This window comes from Lampetra fluviatilis, chromosome 42 (assembly GCF_964198595.1).
Source record: "Lampetra fluviatilis chromosome 42, kcLamFluv1.1, whole genome shotgun sequence".
Classification (NCBI taxonomy): domain Eukaryota; kingdom Metazoa; phylum Chordata; class Hyperoartia; order Petromyzontiformes; family Petromyzontidae; genus Lampetra; species Lampetra fluviatilis.
In genome coordinates this window covers 1,072,754-1,093,142 of record NC_136316.1, presented here as the reverse complement: position 1 = coordinate 1,093,142, position 20,389 = coordinate 1,072,754, and the positions used below count along the sequence as shown (strand labels likewise).

Here is a 20,389-nt window from a genome sequence, read left to right as displayed (position 1 = left end):
CCCTACAAGTAACTTTACAAGTATCTCGTGCCGTACTTAAGAACCCCAAATATCTCGTGCCGTGCCGGCACCCCCCTTGCTCCCGAGTTGTGACGTTGAGACCCCACGCCGGGTACTCTTGGACGGCGGAGTCATCCTCGGTGATGCTCGCCACCGGTCCAGGTGCTCGCCACCGGTCCAGGTGCTCGCCACCGGTCCAGGTGCTCGCCACCGGTCCAGGTGCTCGCCACTGGCGTTAGCCGTGAGCGGGAATCTGTGATGGCCGCGTTCGTAGCGGAGCGCGCTAACCACTACACTACCGTTCCCCACACACACACACACACCAACACACACACCAACACACGTACACACACCAACACACGTAAACACACACACCAACACACGTACACACCACACACACATAGCCCAACACACACAGCCCAACACACACAGCCCAACACACACAGCCCAACACACACAGCCCAACACACGTACACACACACCACACACACAGCAACACACACACGTACACACACTGACACACCCACAACACACACACCGACACACGTGTGCCCCCTGACCCAATTGGAACCCCGACTCGACCACCCCCGCGCCCTCGAGGCGGACATCGCCCACACTCCTGCCGCTCGCTGTCTCTCGTCTCTCTCGCTGTCTCTCGTCTCGCCGCTCGCTGTCTCTCGCCGCCGCCGCCATGAGTTGGAGGAGCCTCGTGTCGCGGTGCTGTCGGGGGGCTGGAGGAGGAGGCGCGCGGCTCGTGGCGAGGGCGGCCGAGACCCTCCGGCGGCGCCCGGCGCCCGTGAGTGGCCGAGTGCGGGGGGAGACGACGCAGCAGCAACAACAACAACATCAGCAGCAGGAGCAGCAGCAGGAGCGCCCTGAGACCTGCGGCCCTGCGGGGTCCTGCGGCCGGGGAGGGGCAGGGGGGGGCGGTCCCGAGACTCGCGGCTGCGATGTCCTCCACGGACAGGCGGACAGAGCGACAGAGAGACACAGAGAGACAGAGACTCACAGAGACAGAGCCTCACAGAGAGACAGACACAGAGAGAGAGACAGAGATAGACAGAGAGACACAGAGACAGAGAGAAACAGAGACGGGCGGGCGTGCGGATAGCGACGGACCCTCAATAACTCGGGAGAGAGGAGACAGTCGAGACAGACTTGTTACACTCGCTGGCTCTGCTCGCAGTGAGGGGCACCGAGAGCCTGGCTGGAGCACGGTGGAGCATCGCTGCTCCACCCTCCTCCACCTCGTTGTCATTGCCGCTGGCTTGAAACGCGCGGGTCTCCCTACCCAACATGGCGGCGATGTGCAGGTTCACCCACCCCCACCCAACATGGCAGCAGCCTTGCTCTGATTGGCTGTGGTGTTGTCACGTGCTGCCTGGAGATGCTCATTGAGTTTCTCCACCAGTCAGCTGGAGGAGGGAGGCTCATTGAGCCTCCTCCAGGTGACTGGTGGCGTCGTGATGATGGAGCCATCATCCGTGTGCTTCTAAAACTTGGATTGAGCTCGGAGCACACGGCCAGGGAAGCGGCGTTGGTTTAGTCAGAGCCGCATTGGACGTTCAGGCAACTTTCATCGGACAACCGCACATCCACATTGTTTTTGTTGTTACGGTTAAACCCGCCACCACCCGACACAGCCAACTAGGAAGGTTTGCCACGTAAACAGAACGTGCCAATTTGTCACTAGTACAGCATTAGTGTGTAGTGTAGTGCACTAGTACAGCACTAACCGGTGTGTTGGAGAGCAAAGCCACAACATTTACAATCTTAGTACGACGTTTCGCCAGTAATTACAACTAGCTTCATCAGGTGGTCAGCCAGATTTGTGGAGAAATCCACCTGTTCCTTAAATAGAGGGATAGATGTGATGACGTCACTCGTGTTAAACCGCACATCCGTTCACATACAGCTCACCAGCTGCAGCATTACACACAGTGCATGCTGCCAGGTCAAACATACTAACTCCTCCTCCTTGTACTGTGTGTGATGATGAGTGGGGTGTCTGGACGTGTGTGATGATGAGTAGGGTGTCTGGATGTGTGTGATGATGAGTGGGGTGTCTGGACGTGTGTGGTGATGAGTGGGTTGTCTAGCCGTGTGTGATGATGAGCGGGTTGTCTGGACGTGTGTGGTGATGAGTGGGTTGTCTAGCCGTGTGTGATGATGAGTGGGGTGTCTAGCCGTGTGTGATGATGAGCGGGTTGTCTGGACGTGTGTGATGATGAGTGGGGTGTCTAGCTGTGTGTGATGATGAGTGGGGTGTCTAGCTGTGTGTGATGATGAGCTGGTTGTCTGGACGTGTGTGATGATGAGTGGGGTGTCTGGACGTGTGTCCCTTACAGGGGGCAGCCCGGAGGTTCGAGGGGTCGGTGCCGACGGCCGCCACGTGCAGAGTGTGGGCGACCCCTGCAGGAGCTGCTGCAGCTGTGGGGCTGTCAAGATTGTGCGGGTAAGCAACCCCCGGCGACTTCCACACAACGCCAAACCTTCCAGAGCCCCACCACCGTCCGTCTCGCCTTGTTTGCCACTTACCAACGCAGCTTCTTCACGTTTTCTTATTCGGGTTGTGCCTGCGTGTCCAACGCCGCGATGTCCGACGTTTCGCTGCACGTCCTGGTAGCTTCTTCAGAGGCTCGTGTGCACAGCTGAGTAGCTACGCCACTTGAATTGGGGGGCACCCGTGCCAAGGGACTCGGATGCGCCCGTCACCAACCTGCACTGTCAAACAACGCGCCGCATCACCACGGTCCCCAAGTCCCCAGAAGCTCTGCGTCCACCAGCCGTGGCATTGCGATGGTGCAGAAGCAGGGGGGTGACGAGAACCACTGGGTACGGACATCTCAATGCCGTCGCCACGTAACGCAGGGCCTGTCATCGTGACCGGCCTGCAGCGAGCCTTCCACCCTCCATGTCGCCTCAAAGTGCACCTGAGCCTGGCACAAGCACCGCAGCATTGTCACTTTCACCGAGTGGCGAATGGCAGCAGCTGCGATTGATTCTGTGAAGAGGCCCGAAGGTGTGCGTAGGGCCACGGCGTGCGTGCGTGTCCCAACAGCCCTGGCGTTGTGCGTGGCCTCCGGTGGGCCCTGCTTGGTGGTGTGGCCGGCTGGGCCGGGGTCCAGATGTGGAGGCCTCCTCTTGCGGCCGCCCAAGCCACCAGCGGCTCAGGTGAGCGGGAGACACGGGAGCGGCACGACTCAACCGGGTGGGAACAGTTGTGCAAATCGAACGCAGTGTGGATTCACGTCGCAGCGTTTAAATGCGACCACTTCTCAGGGCGACGTGCTGCAAGTGGGCTCCCCCGTGTGTTTCCACATCTGTGAAGCATCCGGCATGTTCACGCAAGTTTAAGCTGTGTTCACACTCCGGTGATATTTCAAGCGCTGGCCATATTGAGAATACGAAAAATCCCCCGAGAGCCACGACGTTTGTAAATGTGACGTCGCCCTGCGCGTTGCTGGCGGACTGCCCGCCAAGATGTTCAGCGAACGTTTGCTGGCCGGCCAAAACTAAGCCACAGGCCGCTTGCGTCCCGCAGGCCCGCTTGCGTCCCCCGGGCAGGAGGTTGCAGACTCCAGTTCCAAAACACACCTCCGTGTTGACGCCGATTCAGCTCGCGTGCCCATGCTCACCTCCGCCCTCGCCGCGACGACGCCGCCGCCTCGCGCTGCCGGGTTGAGTTCGACCTTTAACCTTCCCTCTGTGTCCGTGCGCTGCGACGACGCCGTGTGTCCAGACTACGCGCTGGAGAAGCTCATCGAGCAGGCGGATTACCTGTACGGCACGCTGGAGTCCGAGAAGCTCTACCTGCTGCTCAAGGAGCAGGCGGACCGGTGACGAGCACAGCGCCGGCGCTCTCTACCGTTGCCACGCACGCGATGGTCCATCGATCTATCGGTTAATGCCGATGCCTGCGCAAATTGCGTTGTGCAAGAGGACGTATCGGTTGCATTTTGGCAATTATTTCGTTTGTGACCAAATCACCGGGAGGGGGGTTGGGGATGCGTCCGCTCCCAGACCTCGGAATTAAAATTAAAATATTTATACCGGAGGAATCCGATTAGCTATAAAGCTCTTTTTCACAGATCTCCAGCTAGAGCGGGTCAGCAAGTTACAACAACAAACAATAGAGGAGTGCAAAGTATAGGTAGCTATGCCAGGTATTCATTTGAGGCTGAGTCGACTTACAGGAGGCCCAGGACCAGTTCAGATAACCATTACTGGCGTTGGTCGTGAACGGCAATTGAACTCGGACCACCGGGTCCATAGCGCAGCACGCTAACCACTACCCCGCTCGCCGCCACACACACACACGTTTGCACGTGCACACACTCACAGCTGCTTCTGTTGCTGTGTAACAAGACAGAAGCAAGGTGGCAGTGACAGAGAGTCGACGACAGACACGGAGAAAGAGAGAGAGAGAAAGGGTGGCGAGACGGAGAGAGACGGAGACAAGGGGGATTCAGAGAGGTGGAGAGAGACAGAGAGAGACGCACACACAGGGGCACGAGAGTGACGGCGAGAGAGGGCTTGTCGTGGTTTGCGCCCCAGGCTGGACAGCGACGAGGTGCTGTGGCGGTTGGCACGTGCGGCGCGCGACCTGGCCCAGCGGAGCGGCACCACCACGGAGGAGCGACGCCGGCTCACGTACGAGGCCCTGGACGCTGCCAAGAGAGCGCTCGGCAAGAACCCAAGCAGCTTCGCCTGCCACAAGGTGCGGCCTCGGGGCCACTGCTACAGGCGAAAGGAACCGCCAATTGAATTGTAACGTTCTGAAAATCAACGCGCTAGCTTGCCCTTAGCATGCCCGAGTGGCAGCACTTTTGCCAGTTTGTTGCAGTGGTTCACAGTTCAATCCCATGATGCTTTGCGGGTTTGCAATGACGCTTTGTGCTCTTAACAAACGGCATTGATGGACTTTGCGGTTCACGTCTGGCCTAGTGATCTTAGAACGCCAGTTATTGCATTGGTGATGGAATTTTAACTTCGCTGAAGTTTAAATTCCTCTCCCATCTGCGCGCAGTGGTACGCCATCTGCGTGAGCGACGTGGGCGACTTTGAGGGAATCAAGGTGAAGATCGCAAACGCGTTTGTGATAAAGGAGCACTTCCAGGTAAGCCGACGACCCACACGGGGGGGGGCACGAGGCACACCGGCAGACGGGCGCCGCGGCTGACACCCCCTCCTTTCCCTCTCCGCCATAGAAAGCCATCGAGCTGAACCCCAGAGACCCCACGTCGCTCCACCTCATGGGATTATGGTGAGACGCATCCTCCGTGTAGATTTGAACAGACCGTTGCGACAAGTGCTGTTGAGTTCTATAACAGGCAATGATTATCACTGCTAAAAAACAATTTACGCTTACTTCACGTGAAATTCCAAAAGCAGACCCCTTACGGTTATGGTGAAGGCTCAGTAATGAAGTACCTCTGTCCATGAGTTAATCTGCCCATATGCCTGTTCTTCAATCTGTCAACCCATCTGTCCATCCGTCCCTTCATCCATCAATCTGTTCATCGTTCCACCCCTTTGTGCATCCATCCATCCATCAATAACGTCCATCTGTGCGTTCCTCCGTCCATCCGCCCGTGTGCGCGCACAACACCCCAGGTGCTTCACGTTTGCCGAGATGCCGTGGTACCAGCGGCGGATCGCCGCCGTGCTGTTCGCCTCCCCCCCCAGCGCCACCTTCTACGAGGTAGCGGCCGCGATGCGGCGCCGGCGGTTTGCGAGAAGCCTCGCGGCTTTCCCGTCGGTGTGCCGCACGTGGAGGGAGGGCCGCGTGTGACGCGATGTCCCCCGCTCTGTTTTCCAGGCACTCGACTATTTCAGCAAAGCCGAGCAAGGTACCGCCGCACCTCGCTACATTCATGAGACGAGGAAGAGCCCTGTGGTTTAGAGCCCTGTGGTATTTGTACTGGGGACGTAACAGTTTTGCCTGGGGTGCAAATGGTTTGTTGTGATTTGAGGTGATGAATTTATTCAAGATGTATTGTTTAGCGATGCGGAGAATGTAGCCCCTGTCATGGCTGCAGGGTGCATGATAACCCACCTGCGTACGTCTACGGATACAAAAAAATGTAATTTCACGGATAAATTCGAGGCACGAATCATACTTGTAAGAATCGATTTTAATTGGTGAATCATTATACGCCGAGTTTTTATTGACACTGCCAGAAAACCAAAGTATGAGATAACACCCCACGTAAATGAAGCACGCAAAACTCCCTGCGATTTGCCAGTTTTGTAACGGACGTCAAATATGAACTGAACAGTCAACATATTAGTGGCCGTCCGTTCATGCCCGTCAACTTTTCACGTCAAGTTGTGTTGCTATTTGGGACTTACCCCTTTGCTAATCAAACGATTGCCCCAATACTTGGGAGGCACAAACCCGGTGACTTCCATAACCGCTGCCTAAACGCACGTTGTAACGTGTCGGGGAGAGTCCCTGCGTGGGGGCGCATGGCTTGTTTGCCAACCGACCCCACGTTGGCCGTTCTGTCCCAGTGGAGCCCAGCTTCTACAGCAAGAACCTGCTGATGCTGGGGAAGACGCAGCTGCGCCTGGGGAACGTGCGCGGGGCGCTGCTGTGGCTCACCAAGGCGCGCGACTTCCCGGCTCGTACCGACGAGGATGCCCAGGTTGGGGGCGCGTGTGTGTCTCTTTGTCACGACGGAAGTTTTGTTTTTAAAGTTTAATCATTTTCCCCCACGTTGTATCCTGTCTGTCGCTCTCGGCGTCGCCATCACGAGTCGGAGAATCCATTCGGGACTCCCACAGAGCAGCGCGACCCTTCGTGTTAAGAGAAAGGCCCCGCGGAATTTGACATTGCAGAACCGCGTCTGAGATCCCTCCAAGCGAGTGAGGGGGGGGGGGGATCAGCACTTTACGCATCTACCCTGCCGAAGAGAATCACGTCCGTCACGTCCATCACGTTCGTCACGTGACAGACGAAACGGATATTTTAATCCTTACGGCTGGAATTTAGCCAAATCAGGAGCGGAACCAAATTGACCTTTGTGCTTTTTTTTCACGTGCAATTGTCCCGAGAGTGGGCTGAGAGCATGTCTCCACTTGACAAAGCACAACGACATGGACCAATCACAACGACGTGAGACTGTGTGTGTTTTCGCTGAGAGTGCTATGAGAATAATGGGCCATTGTGTGAAATGTCATGGTTTGTATCTTTATTCTTTCCAGGCAAAGGTGCTCCTGATGAATGTGTTGAGTTTTTTTTTCTCTACTCCGATGCCCGTCTGTGATTCTTCACGCGAATATTTTTGCCTCCCGTGTCAAGTCATTGGTGACCGGGCTGAGACCATCAACTGTGGCTACACTTGGTTGCCTAGTTTAATCACAACGCGGTCAATGTGAGGCCTACGAATCTCTATGTGAGTTTATGGGTCTCTCCGTGAATCTGTTAGTCTCTATGCGAGCCTGCGGTTTTATGCGTGCGTCTACGGGTCGAAATGTCAAGCCATTGGTGACCCGGCTGAGATGATCAACTCACCGCACTCGAGAACGATGGACCGTACTGTAAACCACTGTAGCCTGCGCTCCTTCGACGGAGGAGGAACGGCAAAAACTACACCACCTCTCTTCCGAAGCCCTCTCATCGTGACCAGCAGCCGAGCTCGACATTGGCATCGAGCTCCTGCGCGTATCGCCATCACAACGCAGTAATAGAATTGAACCTGAGAATGCAGATTAATCGCGCGTGCCGCAGGCACTGACGCTCTCCCGCCCGCCCGCCCTCCCGCCTGCCCCAGGTGCAGAAGGAGGCCGTTGAGTTGCTCAAATCGTGCACTGGCAAGGGGGAGCGCAAGTAGCTGGCGCCGGGGGAGTGTGCTTCGGCAGTGCCGTGGCGTGGCAAGGCTCCTCTGCCGCACTCGTCGGATGAAGACGACGCCGTTGCTTCCGAGTGAAGAACGTTTGCGCGACGTAATTGTAGTCGCTGAGGATTTTTGTAGCGATCGGTGAGAATAAAAACGCAAAAAAGCGACTGTGATCTTTGTCGGGTTTGGTGTCTCGCTGCCTAGTTGAGCTCTAACCACTTCTCGCTTGGGCCGCCACGATATGGGGATACGAGGAGATATCATGCGATATAACGTCCAACATATTCGTGTCGGCCGTTTTGCTAAATGTTGTTCGTTTCATTGAGATTATTGTACCGCCTAGCGAATGGAACGGTTGTTGCTTGGTGCTGCAGTCGTACTGAGAGAGGCAGGCAGGGGGAGGAGTGGTCGCTAGGCGGAGTGGTCGGGGATGAAGATGCCGTGCATGTCCATCGGGAGCAAGGAGGGGGTGCGAGCGCGGCCCAGCTCCTTCATCTCGCGAGCGTCGATCACCACGATGTCCACGCCCCGCGCAGCGTCGTGCGACGCCGTCACGCACAGCAGCACGCCTGCAACACCGTCGCAACACCGTCATCACGCACCATCGCATCGCACCGCCGCATCGCACCGTCGCGCAGCAACGCACGGCGCACCTCGGCCACGGCGCAACACTCACGTCACGCCGTCGTCGTCACACCGTCACCACATAACGTCGCACCGCAGCAGCACACTACGCCATCACGCAACAGCACGGCCGAACGCGCACGTCGCAGCACTCCATCGCGAGGCATCTTACCGTCACACACCCTCCATTCGCCCACAGCAGCACGTTTCACACAAGTATACGTCCATACGGTCGCGCATATTCACAGAGGTGTATGCCCACACACCCACACAGTCACACCTACATACAGGTGTATACGCACTCACCCACGCAGTCGCACAAATAATGTTGAGAGCAATAAACATGGAATTTTCAGCTTTTCAACTGAAAAACGATGGAAGTTCAGCGTGCTAAATGGTTGAGCACACTGAACTTGCAATCCAGAGGTCTGTCGTTAAGATTCCAACTCTGAAACAATGGGGCAAGTTTCTTAAATCCCCTCTCCCCCCTGCTCTCTGTCTACCCAGCAGGAGCACGAATGGGCACGCCACAGTGAGTGAGTCGATCGGCAGGTCGCACTTGGCGGCGGTAAGGTTTGGGTCTGGCCCATCTCTTCCGACACATCTGGTCAGAGTGTAAGAGAAGACCACTTGCCCTCTTTAGCTCCCTCTGTTGGAGGTTATTTCGCAAGCAGTGGCACGAGCGATACATTTAAGGCTTCCACATTTACCTCTGGAGCTGAGAAGCGAAGACAAATATACTACGTGGTGACTTGGGCTACCGTGCGGTTTGTACATTTGCGAATGCCGGTCGGTGGACTCGTTACTAAGGTTACATTGGAGTCTGTTACCGGTTCTTGAATTTCGGAACCGATAACCAATTCTGAAAAATGGTTCCTGGTTTTGCGTTTAACAACGCTAGTTTATACCCACTCACCCACATAGACACGCACAGTCACACCAAGACATTTCCCCCATATAGCCTGAACAGACTTGGGACAAGTAAGGTTGGCGAGCAACTATTAAGGTCGACACGGGACACGGGTAAGTGAGTGACCAGCACCACACCCGGTCTATGGTGTTGTTTTCACACCACACCAGGTGGTCATTTAAGGCCACGTCGACCTAGGAGTGATCTAGGACCTGTTCAAATATTCAATACTGGTATTGGTCATGAGAGAGCATTGGACTGGGGCCACGGGGTTACTGGCGCAGTGCGCTAACCACTGCACTACCGTTTCCCCATACACAGCCTCACAGTCACACACAGGTGTTTACCCGCACCCCCAGCGCAGTCACGCCCACACACGCGGACACATGGAGCCGAGTAGCAGTAGCGGGGCTGCAGGGGCCGTCACTGACCGTCATCCTCCGCTGAGGCGTCGGGGCTGGCCACGAACACGGGCTCCCCGCACCACCCGTTGTCCGCCTCCCAGAGCCGCGTCTCGCGAGTCTCCAGGTCCAGCTTCACCATCTGCGGGACGACCAGAGCACAGCACCTGCTCTCGGTGTGTCCGTGTGTGCGCCGCTCCCAGTGGGGAGCACAGGCGGTCCCCATCCACCGGTCACCTTGAGTAATCCACGACACCCGCATCTGTCCCACAGCCTCCTGCCAGCGAGCCCTCCACGATTCACTTCGCAAGCTTTCTAAATCAACATCAGCACTGGAGAGGCAAATGTGCGGTGCTGGCCACACCACCCCCTCGTGTCATGTGCAGGCCTTAACAAGGTCGGCTAGAATGAGGATCTGCGTCTATTTACGGGTGTATGTGTGCACGTGTGAACGTTGTACATATGAGCATGTGCTTCCACACGTATTTCTTGTGCGTGTGTGTGAAGTATTCACAATGCACGAGCGCTGTCCGTGGTGCTGAACTCACTTGACTGGCCATGGTGCTGAACTTTATCTCACACACACACACTCGCCTTACTCTTTTGCTGGTGATTCCGCCGTCAAACTGGATCGCGAACAGGTACCGGTACTTCTTCCCACGGTAGCGGGGGTTGATGCAGGGAAGGTCAATGTCTGCAGGAGAGAGAGGAGAGGGATAACGAGAAAGTTGGGAAGGAACAGCAACAGAGCACTATTAACGTTCTAATAGATAGAAGATTTAACACGAATCTTTGAGCTATGTTACAAGAGCTTGGGGAAACAAAGTCCATGGGAGGGAATGAAAAGTTGAGAAGTGCAAGGGCAGACGCAGAAAGATAATTGTAGTGACCTGTCGTGTGGTGGTTGAAATCAGTGTCGATGAGACTAAACAGTCAATTGACTGAAGTTCACGGGAACAGTAACCATGTTAGTAGTGATAGAGGAGTAACTACAAGGCCACTGACCGCTAGTAAGTGAGTGAGTGACAGGAGTGGATCATCGAGCGCTGGATCACCAATCGCCCTGACTGCTGCTCTATCTTGAAATCTACTGGGTGTAGCAGTGAGCTCGGGGCTGGGTGCTCCACCCCAGATGTGACCGCAGCATTGCGGTGAGATTGAGGGTGGAGCTGGCGATGCAGAGCGGAGAACTCGCCAGGGAAGAGTTCCTCGGGGATGCATTCGATCTTTCCCTTCTTCTGCAGCAGCGCCTGGGCCGTGGTTCCGCTCATCGTCACCAGGTTCGATCCCAGCTCCGCTCCCTGTGCACGGAATAACAAAAGAAAACGGCCGCTTGACGCCGCCAACCCACAAACTTGCAGATACACACAGATACACAACAAAGATCCCCACATATAGCCTTAATACAGACTGTTAGAGAAAGTGCTGTCAGCAAGCACCTATGAAAGGGCCAGCACACAAAGTTACAGCACTACACCTGTCCACCTTTGTCTTCCCAGTGCTGATGTTTATACAGATCCAGAAACATAAGATGCAGATACATAACGATAGGTACAGAGGCACATTGATGCACACAACAGATTCATAAACAGACACAGATTCACAGACCAACACAAGCCCGTAGAGAGACACATTCGGACACAAAAACATCTGCACATTATACACATACAAACACATACACACACACGAATACACACAGATAAAAACAAAGACGGCCCCGTATAGCCTCAACAGACTGTTGGGGAAAGTGCTGCGAGCGGGCACCTACTGATGCTAGCACGGTGGGGACGACCGTCTCGTGTTCACCACGTGCCGCATTGTGGCTCTTGAAATATTTGAGGTTTTTTTTTTTGCTTAAACCAAATTCTAAAATAAAATGTAAATGCCCCTTTTTGTTATTTCGTTTGCCCACCCCCCGTCCTGGGCGCTCGCCCGAGGAGGGTCCTCCTGCCGCCCCGTGGCCTCACCTGCCGCCCCGTGACCTCACCTGGCGTCCCGTGACCTCACCTGCCGCCCCGTGACCTCACCTGGCGCCCCGTGACCTCACCTGCCGCCCCATGACCTCACCTGTCGCGGGCCCAGCGGGAGCACGTAGCGCAAGCCCCTGCAGGAGATGGGGGGTCCCCCGGTGTTCCCGACCACTGCGTTGGGCCCCCTGAAGAAGAAGGCGGAGTAGAGTTGATCCGTGCTGTAGGCCATCACGTCCACCACGAGGTGTTGGCCCTCGTCGTCCTCGTAGGCGTTGGCGTGGTGGTAGACCACCATGGGCCCCGCGTAGTACTGGGGTGCCTGGGCACCGCGATCCGACCCCGAGCGGTCCAGCACGTGGATGTAGGTCTGCGGCAATGGGCGTCTCTGTACGTTAGCGATGTCGACAATCTTGCGACGGGGAGAGAGTCATTTACCCAAAGTCTTCTCAAGCGCAAACACACGCACAACACAACAAACACACGCACAACACAACACACAACACAAACACGCACAACACCACACAAACACGCACAACACAACACAAACACGCACAACACAACACACAACACAAACACGCACAACACAACACACAACACAAACACGCACAACACCACACAAACACGCACAACACAACAAACACACGCACAATACAACACACGCACACAAACACGCACAACACCACACAAACACGCACAACACAACACACAAACACGCACAACACAACAAACACACGCACAACTTAACAAACACACGCACAACTTAACAAACACACGCACAACGCACAAACACACGCACAACGCACAAACACACAACACACACGCACAACTTAACAAACACACGCACAACGCACAAACACACGCACAACGCACAAACACACAACACACACTAACACGCACAACACGCACAACACGCACAAACGCCTTGGGCGTGCGAGGCTGCGTGTTGGCCAGTAGATGGCAGTGCAGCATAACCCCTTGGTGGCGAGTTGTGTTCGTTACAGGTACTCAAGCGGATTAAAAGCGGTTAAAATGTATATATTTTCAAATTTCGTGTTTTTCTTTTACCTAATACATAATGTTCATTGCGGGCAGAGAGATGTGTTTGAATCCCTTGAAACACGTCTGCTGTTATTGCTTGCAACTGATGCTGCTGTTCTGATACTACTGGTGCCCAGTCTGCTACTACTCATGTAGCTGCTGCTACGACCGGTGCTACTGATGGTGCTACTGATGGTGCTACTGATGGTGCTGCTGCAGCTACTGCTGCAGCTGCTGCTGCAGCTGCTGCTGATGCTACTACTATTGACGCTACCGCTACTATTTGTTGCGAGCGCTTTTGACGATCCGATCCGAGTGTTGGTACTGCTGCTGCTGCTGCCAGTGGGATTGCTGGGTGCTGCTACTGCTGCTGTCATAGCTGTCAACCCACAACGGTTTACCCCGTATCCTTGTGCAGGGAAATCGAGTTTTCAGGTCCATACGGCGTACAGCCGTTTCAGTGCGGGCAACAAAACATAATTTGTCTATTTGTTTGTGTTTCCCCCTCGTGATGGAACTTTGTAGGATGAACGTTGAGATTTGTAAGGGGCACGGGGTGACCAGTCAGGTCTGAACTGGTGTGTAATAAGGTAGGGCACTGGTTAGGGGTTGACAAGTATATAGTAGTGTATAGAAGTGTAGTGTATAGGCGTGTATAGTAGTGTAGTGTATAGTAGAGTAGTGTATAGAGTAGTGTATAGTAGTATATAGTAGTGTAGTGTATAGTGTAGTGTATAGTGGTGTATAGTAGTGTAGTGTATAGTAGGGTAGTGTATAGAGTAGTGTATAGTAGTATAGTGTAGTGTATAGTAGTGTATAGTAGTGTAGTGTATAGAGTAGTGTATAGTGTAGTGTATAGTCGTGTAGTGTTTATCCCTTGTGATGGGACTTTGCAGGATGAACTTTGAGTTGGATAAGGACACGGCGTGACTAACAAGGTAGGGCGCTGATTAGGGGTTGACGGGGATGTACTGCTGCTGGTGTAGCTGCCGGTGCTCAACTCGTACCTTGCCGTCCGGCTGGAAGGAGAGGCAGCTCGCCATGCACGCGCCGCGCACGTAGGCGGAGAGAATGCGCGTCACGTCCATCACGTGCGGCGTCTCGAGCAGCACGGCGCGGCGCGCGCTCAGCCCGAAGCTGTGCACGTAGCTGGGGCTCAGGCGCTGCCGGGACGGCACCGAGAGCACGTGGCGGGCGCCGCGCAGCCCCGCGCACGGCTCGTCGCCTGCCAGGGGAGGCACGGGGGAGAGGAGGCACGGGAGGGAGATAAGGGAGAGATATATGAAGACAAGGGGGGTGGGGGGGGAGACAATGGGAGAGACATAGGAGAGAGACATAGGAGAGAGACACGGGGATGGCCAAGGGGATAGACAATTGGAGAGACAATGGGAGAGAGACACGGGGAGGTGCAGGGAGAAACACGGGGAGCGGCGCGGAGAGACACTGGGAGATGTGGAAAGAGCCACGGTGAAGACAAGGGGGGGTGGGAGACAATGGGAGAGACACGGGGAGAGACAATGGGAGAGAGACACGGGGAGGTGCAAGGAGACACACGGGGAGGTGCAGGGAGAAACACGGGGAGCGGCGCGGAGAGACACTGGGAGATGTGGGAAGAGACACGGGAAGGCGAGGCGTGACAAGGGAGATGGCATAGGGACAAAGGGGAAACTCGAGAGCACGGGAGACATGGTGGGGTCAGAGAAAACATGGAGAGCGAGGGAGACACGGGGACATAGCGACACGTGGGTTCATAGGAGACGGGTGTCGACCGTTTAAGATAGAAGCGCACACATAGTTACCTCTAAACCTCAGATTGATCCCCCGTGCCCCTGCGTTTCCCTGACCGTCAGTGCTCCCAATCCACCCACACCCCCTTGTCCCCATGCCCCCTGTTCAACCGAACCCGTCTGGTACCCCATATCTCCACTCCCCCATGCCTTTCGTCTCCCGGTATCTCATAGAGTCCCCATTCCCCCGTGTTCCCATGTCGTCCGTGTTCCCCTTGACCCCGAGTCTCCGTGTCCCCGTGTCCTCGCACCGGGCAGAGTGGGCGGCACGGTGAAGAGGCAGTACTTGGTCTTGCCCTTGTCGGCAATGGCCGTGCAGATGTTGACGATGGAGCCGTCCGCCTCGTAGTGCGGGTGAGCGCTCATCATGGTCGCGGTCAGGAACTTGGCCATGTCCACCTGGGTCGAGGCAGCCGCGAGGTTGGTCACGTGACCACTCCCAACACCTCTGATTAGTCTTCTTGGTTCTTTCGGTGAAGTCACGTAGAATGGAAATAATAAAATAAAAAAAATAAAACAATTAAATCATTCTCACGACGTTTCGGCCACAACGCAAGTAGCCGTCCTCAGGTGCGGAACAGGTCTATCGAGGAGACAGAGTCTGAAGCGAGGAGACAGAGTCATTCAGACTCTGTCTCCTCGACAGACCTGTTCTCCACCTGAGGACGGCTACTTGCGTTGTGGTCGAAACGTCATGAGAATTATTTTATTATGTTTTATCTTTATTATTTCCATTCTACGTGACTTTACCGAAAGAACCAAGAAGATGAATCCCTGCAGTCACGAAAGCTTTAAATCAAAACCTCTGGTGACCACTCCAACACCTCTAGTTAGGTGACCACTCCCAACACCCGTGGACGCCGCCGTGGTGTAGTGGTTAGCACATTGGACCTGCAATCTTGAGGTCGCCGGTTCAATCTCCTGCCACGGCAGTTGGAAACAATGAGACAAGTTTCTTAAATCCCGCCCCCCCCCCTCATTGATACTGCTGGATTGACAGAGTCGATCGGCAAGCCGCGTGTGGTGGGTTAAAGTGTGAGTCCTGACAACTCTTCTAAGACGTCTGAAATTGCAGGGCTGCACCTTTATCAAACATCCTGGTTTGGTCAGGGACTGTTCCCGTGGTGTCAAAAAGTCTGGTCTCCCATCCTGGACTTTTTTTTGTGAAAATCGAGATTCCATGAATCGGTTTTAAATGTTCTGGCCTCGTGTTCAGCTCATGATGCTGACAGAGGGGCGGGGCCGATTGAATAATGGGCGGGGCTACATAAACAGTGGGCGGGGCTACCCGTGCAGTGGGAGGAGCTACATACATAGTGGGCGGTGTTAGACGTGCAGTGGGAGGAGCTACATACATAGTGGGTGGGGCTACCCGTGCAGTGGGAGGAGCTACATACATAGTGGGCGGTGTTAGACGTGCAGTGGGAGGAGCTACATAAACAGTGGGCGGGGCTACCCGTGCAGTGGGAGGAGCTACATACATAGTGGGCGGTGTTAGACGTGCAGTGGGAGGAGCTACATACATAGTGGGCGGTGTTAGACGTGCAGTGGGAGGAGCTACATACATAGTGGGCAGTGTTAGACGTGCAGTGGGAGGAGCTACATACATAGTGGGCGGTGTTAGACGTGCAGTGGGCGGGGTTAGTGGTGGAGTAGGCGTGGCTGAGAGGAAGTGGCTGCCAGTTTACCACGTGCTGGTTGATATATTGTATTTTATGAAAGGCCATGGTGACAACGTGTACACTGACGAACGCCAGGGTCTCTCTACGCGAACCCCCTCCCCCCACCTCACGTTTCTCAGGACACGGAACGAGACCTGAGCCAGCACCTGGGCCAGGACCCAGGTGAGGATGCGAACCTTGTCCAGGGTGTCGAGGGTGTCGGGGTCGAGGCGCCGCATGATCGTCGTCTCGGTGCACGCGTACACGTCCTGCCCGTACCGCACCACGTTGATGAGACAGTTGTCCGTGTTGTCGGGCATGATGTTCCTGAGATAGGTCATCGACCTGGCCAAATCGAGACGAGCAGCAGACACATTCAACGTTACGTCATCTCACACACGCAGCAGAGACAGAGATTCCCACCCCTCCCCCCCCCCGTGTCGCCTGCGCAGGGAGATGGGGCAAGTGCTGTTTGCGAGCACCTATGAAGGCAGCGCAGGAGGCCAGCAGCATGCCCAGCCACCTTTGTCACCCCAGTGCTGATGTACTGTATACACCCTGCACCAGGAACTCTGTTAAGGCTGAGTCGATCTGGGAGAGGGCCCAGCAACGGTTCAAGCCGTGACCCTCTGCGACAATCGCTGTGCCACGCCACCGCCTCCGGGGTGTGGGAAGTACTTCTCCAGGAGGCCCAGGCTCGGGTCGAGCTCCACTCTGGTGCCGAACTCCGGCACCACGATGCGATTGGCCGCCACGTTCTTCTTGTAGGTGTCGCTCTGCAGGTAGCGGCTCGAGAACCACACGCGGCCTGCGCGCGTCACGCACGCGGCACAGCACGTGGCACATGTGAAGGAGGTGGCACACGTGACACGGGTGGCACACGTGACACGGGAGGGACATGAGATGGCACGGGTGGCACAGATGACACGGGTGGGACATGAGGTGGCACAAGAGGTGGCACAGGTGACACGGGTGGCACACGTGACACGGGTGGCACAGATGACACGGGTGGGACATGAGGTGGCACGGGTGACACAGGTGACATGGGTGGCACAGGTGACAGAACGGTTGTAAGGTGACATCTAGTTTTGTCTTTTGACATATCCATTGGGCCAAGTTCATCTTTAACGCACACACACAACTCGGTCCCTAACCCTATCCACAGCGAGTATTCTGAACAAAGCCTTTGAGATCAGACGCGCCACAACACTGAAGTGCACTGCACCGAGGACACAAACCCCACGTGGGTCTTACTCACGCTCTGTTAATGCCCCGAGCACGTGGTGTTCCATCGCTTCAAACTACTGGAAATGTGTGAAACATTGCTTGATTAGCTCATCGGATTCCTCCAGTGTAAATATTTTGATTCTGTCCCTGGTGACTCTCTCTCTCTTCTAACTCACAATTTGAGGCTGAGCTGTTGACTCTTTACGATGACTTCGCTTGTAATTGTCCTTAAAACATTCCTGTTTACATATTAGTGCAATACCACCCATAGACATCTGTATTGTTTCTGAAATTGTATTGTACATGCACGGTTGAAAAGTAATTTGAGTAATTTTCACGATGGAAATTTTTCCTTTTCATTGTAAGTGATGACTTTGCAGTATTTTCGATTTCTTCTGGGATGCAGTCGTCTTTACTCCGATTTGTAGTTGCATCATTGCTGTACAGCTACTTGTGTTTTTTATATTCATTGGTTTTGTTATTTTGATGACCCAGATCACTCTGGAAAATGGGTTCTTAACTGTGTTAAACAATGTGGAAATTAAAGTGTAATACAACTCTGTGTGCGCTCGCGAGATCAGAATCTGTATCCTGGAGGAATCCGATAATCTATTAAGCTCTTTTTTTCTCACAGATGTCCCGCAAAGTGGACCTTGGAGGTCAGTGACCAATTGCCTAAAGCCTCTGGAACTCTGGCCGTGATGACTTTTGTAACTTTTGTAACTTTAGCCCGATTGCGTCCCCACCCACCCAGCCAACCTCCGACCTGAGCCCTACAGTGACCACCACCGGCCCCCACCACCACCACCGCCCACCACCACCACCCACCACCACCACTCGACTCACCGTCGCAGAAGCGAAACTTTCGCAGGAGCGCCAGGCCGTCGAACCAGTGCTGGTAGCAGGAGGGCCCCACGCAGTGTCGCCCGGGGCCGTTGCGGATGAGACAGCCACGAAGCCACCCGGGCACGGAGCCTACACGGTGCAGACACGTGGCCTGTCAGATGGAGGGCCCACCTCGCACTCCATGCCTGCAAACCAGAGGCGGTCCCCATTGTGGGGGGGGGGGGGGCGAGTGGCGTGGCCGCACTGTGTAAGTGGGCCAATTGTTTTTGGGTGATGCTGCGTCGGCAGTGGTGCACAGGTGCAAATAATGCACACGCCGATACACACTTGTTAATGATTGTCCTCTACAGACAAATGTTGGGAAAATGTACCTTCATAGCATCTCTCTCTCTGCTATGAAGAAGGGGCATTGTGCGGAACGTCGCCGATTACATACTTTCTTTTAGTATGTAACACGGGTTGTGTTTGGTTTCTTGTCGTTCCTCCGCACCTCCGATTAGCACGGTTGGCTACGTACGGTGCGAAACGCCTTTAACTCAACGGAACAAACACAATAACTGCATTCAATCACCGCAACTCTGCCGGCGACTGACCTAGCAGCACGAGCAGGCTCGCTACTGCTGGAGTCGCCGATTGCAACCCGCGAAGGAACCGACGACGACGACGGCTCAAGGTTCACCTGCCCTCCAGTGGGTGCAGCCCTGCTCCGTGCCACTCGTTCGCTTCCTCGGCTCTCTGCGGCGGAAGAGCATCGACCGGCGGGAGCTCGGAAGGGCATTTGGTTTACGTTTTGGCGTTTCTATTTTTGGAGACCCACGTGGTCTCTGGAGTTCTCGTGTGGTTACACAAAATTCACTTTAACGCTCGACCTCCCCGCTCACCAGACGTCTTTAAAGAGGTGGGCATACCCACACTTGACCCCCTCACCCCGCACCAAAGTCGACCTGCCGCAGATCGACTGTTGTACCCACGTATGCTGCTGGGGCAGGGTCCAAGAGAATCGTCCCACCGCCTCAACGACCGCGCCAGGAGAGGAGAGGCAAACATCTGGCAACCCTCACACGACGGACGCCGCGTCTGTGTTACGCGCCCAACGAACCAGGTAGGTGGTGGGTAAACATTGCGAACCGAGTCGGGGTATCGCCCCAGTGTACATGGCGAGTTAGAACCAGTCACGAGTACGCAAGCGTACTCTTGCTGGAGTACGCTTGCAGGAGACTACCTGTATGAGAACAGGGTTTCCCCTTTTTTCTGGCAAACAAAAAAAAGGTGTCAGTTTTGTTGCCAGATAGAAGGGTAAAAAATAAAATAAAAACAATCATCATATTTTTTACTGCCAAATGAGGTTCCAATAATGGAACAAAACAGGTGTCAAGATGTTAAAATACTAACTTAAACCTTTTACGAGAAATGAGGTCTCATGATGAGGCTACTTGTAGTTCCGATGCCTTCAAGAACGGTGGTGGCACACACACACACACAGCTGTGGGAGGACCGCCGAGGCCTGCACTCACCCTGCACTCACCCTGCACCGACAGCTCCACGGCATCCGGACACTCCTGCTCGTGCTGCCTGCCCAGGGAGGCCATGGTGGCAGTTGGTGCGGGAGTGAAGCTGCCGAGGCAGATGGGCCGGGGGCAGGTCGAGAGCGAGGTGGCGATGCAGGAGGCAGCGAGGCACCGTCTCGATCGAGTGCCAGATTCTCGAGATCGTTACTCCAGTCCTCCCTTCTCAGCCTCGTATCGAGAACAGATCAAGGTGCACGGGGCTATTGGCAGATATCGGTCGATCTAGAGGAGTATAATAAACGAGGCGCAAAGTCCTGCCACATCCAACACCGACACGTGAAGACGAAATCCTCGACAGCCGAGTAGGTGTTGTCACTGGGAGTTATAAAAATAGGCACACCAAATGTATATTTCAACATTAATTCGCTTTTTGTGGTTAGCATGTATTTGGAAGCAAGTATTGCGCTGGATTGTCTCCGGCCGCTTCTGCGGCTATCTGGAACGCTCTTCCTTCCAAGAATTAGAAAGCCACTGGAGCTATGCACTTTTAAATCTAAAATGAAAACCTATTCC

The 20,389-nt window shown here is 54.8% G+C and overlaps 2 protein-coding genes across 2 annotated transcripts; one reads left to right on the top strand and one right to left on the bottom strand.

Annotated features, from left to right (window-relative positions):
- Positions 1–582: 582 nt before the first annotated feature.
- On the top strand, positions 583–8,009 carry RMDN1 (regulator of microtubule dynamics 1). Its single transcript, XM_078875653.1, has 11 exons — positions 583–796; positions 2,349–2,455; positions 3,062–3,174; positions 3,743–3,839; positions 4,558–4,720; positions 5,030–5,119; positions 5,211–5,266; positions 5,617–5,704; positions 5,822–5,852; positions 6,517–6,650; positions 7,779–8,009. The coding sequence occupies exons 1-11, from the start codon at positions 692–694 to the stop codon at positions 7,836–7,838; spliced, it is 1,044 nt and encodes a 347-aa protein (XP_078731779.1). The 5' UTR covers positions 583–691; the 3' UTR covers positions 7,839–8,009.
- Positions 8,010–8,247: 238 nt separating this feature from the next.
- Positions 8,248–19,897, bottom strand: LOC144946738 (beta,beta-carotene 15,15'-dioxygenase-like). Its single transcript, XM_078875870.1, has 11 exons — positions 19,834–19,897; positions 18,309–18,437; positions 16,914–17,043; positions 16,433–16,580; positions 14,826–14,973; positions 13,795–14,012; positions 11,847–12,116; positions 10,975–11,080; positions 10,379–10,473; positions 9,810–9,921; positions 8,248–8,413 (listed from the first exon to the last, which is right to left on the bottom strand). The coding sequence occupies exons 1-11, from the start codon at positions 19,895–19,897 to the stop codon at positions 8,256–8,258; spliced, it is 1,578 nt and encodes a 525-aa protein (XP_078731996.1). The 3' UTR covers positions 8,248–8,255.
- Positions 19,898–20,389: the final 492 nt, after the last annotated feature.

Excerpts from the sequence above, each read along its gene's own strand:
- RMDN1 (XM_078875653.1), top strand. The coding sequence starts at position 692 with ATGAGTTGGAGGAGCCTCGTGTCGCGGTGCTGTCGGGGGGCTGGAGGA. Across the intron at positions 3,175-3,742 it reads CCAAGCCACCAGCGGCTCAG|ACTACGCGCTGGAGAAGCTC; the intron begins GTGAGCGGGAGA and ends CCGTGTGTCCAG. Across the intron at positions 5,267-5,616 it reads CTCCACCTCATGGGATTATG|GTGCTTCACGTTTGCCGAGA; the intron begins GTGAGACGCATC and ends ACAACACCCCAG.
- LOC144946738 (XM_078875870.1), bottom strand. The coding sequence starts at position 19,897 with ATGGCCTCCCTGGGCAGGCAGCACGAGCAGGAGTGTCCGGATGCCGTG. Across the intron at positions 16,581-16,913 it reads AGCCTGGGCCTCCTGGAGAA|GTCGATGACCTATCTCAGGA; the intron begins GTACTTCCCACA and ends CGATTTGGCCAG. Across the intron at positions 8,414-9,809 it reads CGCCTCAGCGGAGGATGACG|GCGTGCTGCTGTGCGTGACG; the intron begins GTCAGTGACGGC and ends ACGGTGTTGCAG.